The 9,693-nt window shown below is 34.7% G+C and overlaps 1 protein-coding gene across 1 annotated transcript; it reads right to left on the bottom strand.

Moving 5' to 3' along the window:
- Positions 1–2,501: 2,501 nt before the first annotated feature.
- Positions 2,502–9,688, bottom strand: TRMT10C (tRNA methyltransferase 10C, mitochondrial RNase P subunit). The gene is made up of 3 exons (XM_003763539.4): positions 9,483–9,688; positions 9,047–9,202; positions 2,502–4,044 (listed from the first exon to the last, which is right to left on the bottom strand). Exon 3 carries the CDS (start codon positions 4,030–4,032, stop codon positions 2,761–2,763), a length of 1,272 nt encoding a protein of 423 aa, XP_003763587.1. The 5' UTR covers positions 4,033–4,044; positions 9,047–9,202; positions 9,483–9,688; the 3' UTR covers positions 2,502–2,760.
- Positions 9,689–9,693: the final 5 nt, after the last annotated feature.

Raw genomic sequence — 9,693 nt, 5'->3', positions numbered from 1 at the left:
AGACTTTAGAAATATATTTTTTTGAGGCAATTGGGTGACTTGCCCAGGGTCACAGAGCTAAAAAGTGTTAAGTGTCTGAGACCACATTTGTACTCCGGTTCTCCTGACTTCAAGAGTGGTGCTTTAACCACTGCACCACTTAGCTGCCCCTATAAATAATTTTAAAGATGAAAAAAGTAGATTCAGAAAGATTAATTTGTCTGTGACTGACAGAGCTTTTGAGAAGCAAAGTTAGAATTGGAACTTAGGTTCTTTGATTAGAAATTTAACTAGAATTCAATTTCTTTCTATTATGTCACAATTATTGCCATATTTCTTTATGATGGTGAAGGTCCCTTCTAACTCTTAACATGCTGTGATTTTAAAGTCCCAATGTCTTACTTTGATATTGTAAGCTTTACATCATCTGGATACAATTAAACTTTCTAACGATATTTCCCACTACTTCCCTGAAGGCCTTCTTTACTCCAGTCAAATATTCTACTAAGACCTTAGGGTATGACTTGCTTATCCCCACTTCAAAAATTTTCTCTGTCTTTCCCATGTGTACAACTCTCAGGATCAATTTTAACCTCTCTTAAGCTGTTCTTGGCTATAGTCAGTAACTACTATCACTTATCTATGAACCATTAATTTTTTCACTCCCTAAATGGTCTGTTAATTTCTCAGGCATAGGAACACTATTTTACACTTAGAATACACTCCATAACATCTCATGGAGACTTGTACTTCAAGGATTTAAGTTGTTATCGGATGCTGTGCCCACAAATAACCCACAACTCTTTATTGTGCCTCTCAGTCTATTGTACAATTTATGATGCTATTCCTAGAATTGGAAAAGGGAACCTCTTTGAGTAAAAAGATTTAGTTTTTTCTCCTAGGCTAGAACTACAGCAGCTACTCAAGGCTGATCCCATTGCTGATCAGCAGCTCTTCTTCTAGCCTACATTACTTTTGCATTTAGTCAGGCCTCCTGGTGGCCCAAAGCTCTCCAGCTTAATGTGGCCATCTAACCAGCATTAGCCCTACCAAAATGTTAACTCCTGGGTAGAAGAGCTGAAACTCCAACTCAGGTATTTTAGCACTCATACCTAAATGGGGTTTTATGGGCCAATTATAGAAACCTATTATTTGGCACTGCCCCATGGAATACATTTTTATTACTCCAGCATGAGGGTAAGTAGAACTCCTGGTTCCTACAGTTATGGAACTATACTAGGGAAAGGTTGAAATTGTGAAAATAAAAGTGCAATTTGTTTGAGGGAGAAATCTGTGGAAGGCTCAGTAGCAGAAAAAACTGTGCTATGGAGCCTGGCAGCCATTTATAAAGAAGCGTCTGTCAATGGTTCTAGTTACAGAACTTAGGGGTAGGGTGGTAGATGGCTCATAAGGTGTACAAGTTGCTTGCTCCATCTGCTGTACAGTTACATGGGAGTACATTTTCACTGAGTAAGACCCCTAGATGTGAAGCAACAATATTTTTTCTTAAAAACTACAAACTAAAAATCCATATTGGGCAAAGATAACCCTTCCCATTGACACATTCTTCTATTTGGCTTAGAATAAGCCAATTTAATATTATTAAACTTTAAAGCACACCAGCTACTTAACCAAGTGGGTGATTATCAAATGAAGAATGACTGAACAAATTAATGCATATGAATATAATTAAACATTATTCATTTTAAGAAATGAATATGGAATTTACAGAAGCATGGAAAGACTTAAGTTGTATTTAAGTAGAATAAATTAAGCAGAAAAAAAATTACACATAACTACAATAATGTTTAAAAAGAGCACTAAAAGAGAACTAAATGTGCTGTAATTGCAATGGTTGATCTTGGCCTTAAAGAGAGAGAAAGTGCATTTTTCTCCTTTCCCTGGAAAAGTGGGAGACTATTGATGGAAAGTGTTTTATTTCAGTGTTAGTTTCTCCCCAGTATTAGATAGGTTAACCCTCCCCCCCCCACTCCAATAACAAGGGGTGGCTCACTGTGTCTATCTGTAGGTGTGGGTAATCTTATAACTAGAAACAACTGTGCTATAAATAAAAAAAAAGCTATGAGAATTTTAAAATGAAAAGATAAACTGAACCAATTAACTTCCCCCAAGTGAATTTAAGATATATTTTAGCTGGGATTTTTCATAGCATTAAAAAATACTGATTTAAAACTGCAGACAGCACTTCAAGGTATTATGGACTTTCCTTAATTTACTAGATATTTGCTTTCTAATAAAAAATCCTATCATAATGCACTACAATAACCTATCTAACATTTCTTTGCTGTACTCAAAACTCAATTCTTCTTTGTCACTCAAAAAAATTCTACTGAGTAAGTACTACTGATCAGCACTTAATCACCTTTTGCTTTAAAATAGGAGAAAAAAGAAAACATAAATTTGAGCTTGAAACTCAGAATTGATATTTGTTGAAATGATACTTAATGATTGAATCTACAAAGTAACCATTAAATAAAATCTAATGAATATGAAAACTCAAATCATCTGAAAGACATTTAATAATGAATGTTAACAATTTATTGTTCCATATACAATTAACAGTAGTTTAGTTTTACTAAGCTCTTTAAAACATTTTCCCAGGAGATTGGAGTTCTATATAGTAAATTAACAGAATAAGTGACACACCTGTAATATCTTAGAGATGAATACCCAAGTCCCAAGCAGCAATATAATGAAAAATACAACAGTTCAAGTTAATGACAATCATCTAAACATTTTAAAACTGATTGTACAATTATATTACTCGTTCTTCCACCATACTCCCCTGTTCTGTGCATTTAAAGACAATTTCTGAAAGGATTTCTTAATTTCTAACTTAGGTTTCTGTGAACCCTTGAAAAAATTCTTGGAATTAATGGAATCAGTATGAAAGCCACTATACTTTCTACTTGGAACAAATTTCAGTGCCTTTTCCCAATCACCAGTATTCTTAAGAGTTAATAATATACGCATCATTTGGTCTAAGGTGAGATTTTTATTTCCAAGTTCCCACTGAAGATATTGGTCCAATGGAAGACGTTCACTTGCTAAATTCAGTCGTTTTGCATTTGCATAGGATACTCGGGGTTGAGAACACTTATCAACAAAAGATCCAATTATATAAATTTTATCATGTCTAAAAGTAGTCATAACATTGGGCGAATCAGCAGTTAAATAGATAAGCCTTTCTTTTGGGAATACATCTACATGTGACTTTTCAGTTGCTGTCAAAAGCAATTCGTTCCATTTCTCTTTATAACGATTAAGTAATTCTTTGTGGTAAGGACTGTCGACTCTGAGATTGCAAAAATATATATGGAATGGATCGATATCTTTTCGATTGGCTCCTTCACTTTCTAAGAGTTGGCACACAGTGTTCTTCAAATCTCTTTCAGGCATGAAATTTTCATAAGCCATGTCAAAAACTAAAGGCTGGCCAAATATCATTGCCTGGGCATTTCTCCAATCCCTTTCACTTTTAAAAGCTCTATCTTGAAGTGGCAAGAGAAAAGTGTTCTTCAGCTCTTTATTTTCAGATTCTTCATCATTTCCAAGTTGTTTTTGCTTTTCAATTTCATCCTTTTCTGCTCTCTTCCTTGCCTGTTTTTCTTTCCTAGCCTTTTTATGGTTTTCCTTGATATACAAAAATTTGAGCTGTTTCTTTCTGGACTTTTTGCTGGGACATTCTGCAATCTTTTTGAGATCTTCATCACTAATATGTTCTGGCACTTCTCTGTTAAGCATTCTACACATCTCAATCCACTCTCTAATCACTGTTAGAGTATCCTCAGAAGTTGTTAAACTACTTCTTTCTTCTGGTAAACTAGATTTCATTGTATTTTTCCACTCATCCAAATCTATCTTCTCAATAGGTGGGACATTCTCCTTATTAGGATAAAATAAAAAAGGTGTTCTAGAAGACAGGTGTCTATGAAGAATGGTAAAATATAAACTTGCTCCTTTCTTACGATGGACAAATGGCACAACAGATTGCCTGGCAAAATGTCTTAAAAACATGAAACAGGCACTCATTTTGTAGAAGGTCTGGAAAACAAATATTACATAATGAAAATTTATTTAAATTTCACTTTATTAAATTAATATGTTTTTAAAAGAAATTTACTTTAAAGAAATGATACAAATAATGCTGTCTCAATCTTCTAACCAGTTGCTAATGACATTGGTCCAAATTACGCAGGTTATTTTTTTTTTTTGGGGGGGGGAGAATACACAAATACACACATTTTTTCAAGTAGAAATCTGTAACAAATAATCTTAACTTTTTAATTTATTTTTATTTTGTTGTTGAGGCAATTGGGGTTAAGTGACTTGCCTAGAGTTACCCAACTAGGAAGTGTTAAGTGCTGAGACCAGATTTGAACTTAGGTCTTCCTGATTTCAGGGCTGGTGCTCTATTCACTGCATTACCCAGTTGCCCCTAAATAGTCATAACTTTTAGGTACATCTTTGTTTAAGCTATAACTTGGGCTGAAAAAACCTATGGCCAACTTTGAATACTTTATTATAAAAATTCTACTATTCCACTGCTATTTAATAGTAGGGAATTAAGGATTAGTGCAAGTAAACAAAAGAAAAGCACTATGAGGCAGAGCCAAGATTCTTAAAACATTTTCCATTCACGATTTCTTTGTGCCCCCCAAAATTTTGTGTGATCCTAGGCATATAGGTATACAAAATAGATACAGATATCAAACATTTACTGATAAAAAATCATAATTTTGCCCTCCACATTCAGTTATGAGACCCCATATGAGGTCACAAACCAGTTTAAAGAAACTAGGGTTAGATTTAGCAATCCAGCAGAACTCTCTCAACACTGTGCTCCAAACAACTTCAAAATAATGCCTGAAATCAAATTCTGGAGTGGTAGAGCCAACAAAAGGTCAGACCAGTCATTTTATATTTTTTAACCAAAGAAAATTTAGGAGTTTGGCAGAGGAGCTCCATGACAGTGGGGTTGAGGCCCGTCCATGGCACTTTGCACCAACCCCAGCAGGGTTTGGAGGCAATGGTAGCAGTAGCTTCAGGAGCTCTCAGCTCAGGTACAGTAAGGGGGCTGAACTGGTCACAAAGAGAGATATTACAGGGACCCAGCACTAGGTAGGTACTTTAATGCTCAAAGCAGTTCTGGGTCACAGTTCTCTGATGGAGAAGAGAGCTTGTGGTAGGTTATACAAGGGAGTAGGGGTCCTGGTGGCAGTTCTGGGACTGGAAAGAATACTAGCACTTGCAGTTACAGGGAAGCAGAGCAAGGGAGTAGGGGTCCTGGTGGCAGTTCTGGGACAGGAAAGAATACTAGCACTTGCAGTTACAGGGAAGCAGAGGCCCTTCCTGGTTAAGAATCAGGGCACAGGGGAGAGCAGTGACCGTATCATACCATTTTGGAAGCACTGAAAACTTGCAGAACTGAAAACAACAGTACAAAAAAAGTTTGGCACAAGGCCTTTGTGTGAGGAAGAGTGAGGAGAGTCCAACTTTAACATAAAGTTCAAAGTCAAGAAAAAGGCCAGAAAAATGAGCAAACAACAAAGAAAACTTAACTCTAAAAAGCTATTCTAGTGGCATGGAAGACCCAGATAAACTCAGAAGACAATAATATTAAAACAATCATAAGCAATGCCTCAGGGGAAAAAAAAAAAAAGGTAACTGGATACTAGCCCAACAAGAATTCCTAAAGAAGGATAAGTGGTAGAGAAAAAATTTGGGGAAGAAATAAAAGAAATGCAAAAAATAATGAAAGTGAGTTAATAATCTGCTACAAGAAGCAAAAAAAAAAAAAAAAAAAAAAAAAAAAAAAAAAAAGATACTGAGGAAAATAACAACTTAAAAGCCAGAAATGATCTCATGGTAAAAGAGGTACAAAAATTCGTTAAAGAAAAGAACTCTTTAAAAAGCAGAATTGATCATATGGAAAAGGAGGTTCCAAAGCTCACTGAAAAAAATATTTCCCTAAAAATTAGAATTGGGTTAATGGAAACTAATGGCATTGAGACACCAAGAAACAATAAAACAAAGTCGAAAAAAGTAGAAGAAAATGTAAAATATTTCATCTGAAAAACGGACTTAGAAAATAGATCTAGGAGAGATAATTTGATTAAATTATAAAGGAAAACTGCTCAAATATCTTAGAATCTGAGGCTAAAATAGAAATAGAAAGAATTCATCCATGATTTCCTGAGATTCCAAAATAAAAATTCCCAGAGATATTATAGTCCAATTCTAGAACTCCCAGGTGAAGGAGAAAATTTTGCAAGCAGCAAGAAAGAAATCATTTAGATTCTATGGATGCACAGTTTAGGTTCAAATAAAATTTAGCAGCTTCCACATTAAAGGAGGGCTTGGGAAATGGTATTCTGGAAGGCAAATGAGGTAGGATTACAATCAAGAATAACATATCCAGTAAAACTCAGTATAGTCTTTCAGGAGGGAAAATTAATATTTAATGAAAGGACTTTCAAGCATTCCTAATTAAAAGACCAGAGATGGACAGAAAATATGACATTCAAACACAAGACTCCAGAGAAGCATAAGGTAAAACTGAAAGAGTAAACATAAAAGATTCAATAAAGCTATTTACATTCTTGTATGAGAAGATGATAGTAATCAAAATAGGAACTTTATCATTTTTAAGGAAGTTAGGAGTCTATGTAGACAGAGGGCATAAGTATCAATATGTTGGCATGTTCTGCAAAAAATATGAAAGGGTGAAAAAGGGATGCAACTGGGAGAAGAGGGGAGGGAAAAAGCAGAACGGGGGAAATTTCTTCATATAAAAAGGTGTACAAGAAAGAGATTTTATACTGGATGGGAAAATGGAGGAGTGAAAAATGACTGAAGCGCAATTTCATTGGAATTGGTTCAAAGAGGAAAGAATGTATGTGTATTATGTATGTATGTAGAAATAATACATATAAACACATATGTACATACAAATAATATATTAATATATGAAAATATGTAGATAAGTACAAATAACTATTACATATGTTTAATAGTTAAAACACACATTACAAATTCAAATAGATATGTATGTTACCCACAAAGGGATATAAGAAAATGAGGATAGACATCATAAAAGGGTAGATGAATGAAGGGTGGTGGTCAAAAATAAAACAAGACTTTTGAGGAGGAAAAGGATATAAAGAGAAAAGAATAAAGAGAAGAAAAAGAGATATGGACAGAAATGGAAATCATTACTGCAAAAGTGAAAGGGATAAGCTTCACCTATAAACAAAGGCAGATAGCAGAATAGATTAGAAACCAGAATTTAGCAATATGTTGTTTTAAGATATACAAAATAATGATACACTTTAAAACAGAGGGCTAGAACAAAATCTCATACAATTCAGCTGAAATAAAAAAGGCAGGGATAGAAATCATGATCTCAGACAAAGGAAAGCAAAAAGAGAACTAAAGAGATAATCAGGGAAACTACATCTTACTAAAAAGTATCATCTACAATGAATAGCAAAAATTTATACACAAAGTTTCTCTAATAGAGATCTCATTTCTCAGAGAACTAAATCAAATGTTAAAAAAAAAAAAGAGCTATTCCTTAATAGTCAAAGGATATGAACAGGCACTTTTCAGAAGAAATCAATGCTATTTACAATCATATGGAAAAAAATGCTCTAAATCATTTTCTCATTAGAGAAATACAAACTGAAACAATTCCGAGGTTATCACCTCACACCTCTCAGGAATGACAATTACAAGAAGAGATAAGGGAAATAGGTGCACTAAGGCACTATTAGTACAGTTGTAAACTTGTTCAATCACTCTGGAAAACAATTTGAAACTATGCCCAAATCCTCTGACAGAGATCACTATGCCATACCAATGCCACTACTAGATCTGTACCCCAAAAAGATCAAAGAAAAAGTTCTATGTAAAAAATGTATAAAATTTTTGAGGTGGCAAAGAACTGGAAATTAAAGGGAAGTTCATCATCTGAGGAATGGGTAAGTTATGCCCAGTTTGGAGTACTATTTTGCTGTAAGAAATGACAAATGATGGGGGGTGGGGGTGGGGTATGGGTTCAGAAAGACATGGCAAGACCTATGTAAATTGAGGCAAAGTAAAGTGAGGAGGTGGGAATATTGTGCAATGTTGTAATGATAACCTGGGAAATACTTGGTTATTCTGATCAATAGAAGGAACCAAGATAATTCCAAAGTACTCATGATGAAAAAATGCTGTCTACTTCTAGAGAGAAAAATGGAGAATTCTGGGAGCAAAACGGAAGTAAAATTTTCTCACTTTATTTTTCTGGCTTTGGAGGAGGTGGGGGTGCAATATATTGCTTGCCTTATCAGTGAGTGAGGGAGATAATTTGAAACTCACAATGTAAAAATAAAAGAACGCTAAAAACAAATACTAAGTTAAGGAAAGAAATGCACTAACTGAACCCAAAATAATGGATCTCTTCTTCCATAATGTTTCCTTACTGCTTTTAGAGACTAAATTTTGATTGTCATACAGAAAAGTCTAAAAACTCAAATCTTAAGAATTAAAGAGAAGGTCATCCTGCCATCTGAGGAAGGGGGTGGGGGAAAGAGGGGAAAAATTGGAACAAGAGCTTTGGCAATTGTCAATATTGTAAAGTTATCCATACACATAACCTGTAAATAAAAGGCTATTAAATTAAAAAAAAAAAAAAAAAAGAATTAAAGAGAAAAGATTAGTGGGGCCATGATAGCCATCTAGTAAGGGAGGTGGAGGGGAGAATTGATATCCCATGCTCACCATTTCCAAAAGGAAGCTATCTAGATATATAGAATTCCATATTAAAATTACAGTGACATTACTGCAATAATAAAATGGCAAAATTCTGCATGGAAAAGAAAACTTGTAGCTCTAAGCATTTTAATACTTCAGGTACTATATAAATATGAAAATTTCTAGAAAATATGAAGTAATTTCTAATGTTAATGACATACTTTTATTTTACTCATCTAAATTTCTTACTACAGTGTTTCAGTGTCTATTTCAAAAACTACTGTTCAGTTATGAAATAATCCCTTACCCAGCAATTTTGGGTGCAGTCCTCTTTATTGACTTGTAGATCTTTCCATTAAGAGATGCAGATCAGAAGAGCACATATTAACGGTGTCATCACACCATCTCTCATAAAGTCCTTAAACTTCAAACACGTGTGTAGTTTTCTTGGTCGTGAGCCATACTAAAAAAAAAAAAAAAAAAAAAATATTAAGAAAATTAACATTTTGCATTACTCAATTTCTAGTGTTAAAATAAACAAACAAACTGTTCACATGCTACTGGGAATGGAAATAGTTACTGGCTCCTGTACTAAACACTCTTAAGAGATGCAGGGATGCAATTTTGATTCGGAGAAAATCTATTTTTAAACTCTCTGATCCTCAGTTTCCACTCGTACGATGCTGATCGATTAGTTTCTACCACAGGAAATTTGCGAGGGCAGCGGGAAAAAGCGACTGTACCATTCAAATAATTCTATCCGTGAATTTTTTTTTTTAAGTGTCGAATTCCGGCCCTTTCCCTTCGTTGAGTTCCTGTTTCCCTGAGATGTAAAGGTTAAATGGATCCCGAGACCGAAGGAAGAGCGGTCAAGATAGGGAGTCACCCTCAGACACCGCGTGAGCGCTTCCCAGGTCCGACCCGGAAGTTGTCTCGGGGTCACATAAGCGCGGG

The sequence above is a fragment of the Sarcophilus harrisii genome, chromosome 3, assembly GCF_902635505.1.
Source record: "Sarcophilus harrisii chromosome 3, mSarHar1.11, whole genome shotgun sequence".
Classification (NCBI taxonomy): domain Eukaryota; kingdom Metazoa; phylum Chordata; class Mammalia; order Dasyuromorphia; family Dasyuridae; genus Sarcophilus; species Sarcophilus harrisii.
The sequence above is the reverse complement of the archived record's forward strand: the minus strand, read 5'-3'. Positions and strand labels throughout refer to the sequence as shown.

Bases quoted from the DNA above. Each gene is read 5' to 3' on its own strand.
- TRMT10C (XM_003763539.4), bottom strand. From the start codon at position 4,032: ATGAGTGCCTGTTTCATGTTTTTAAGACATTTTGCCAGGCAATCTGTT.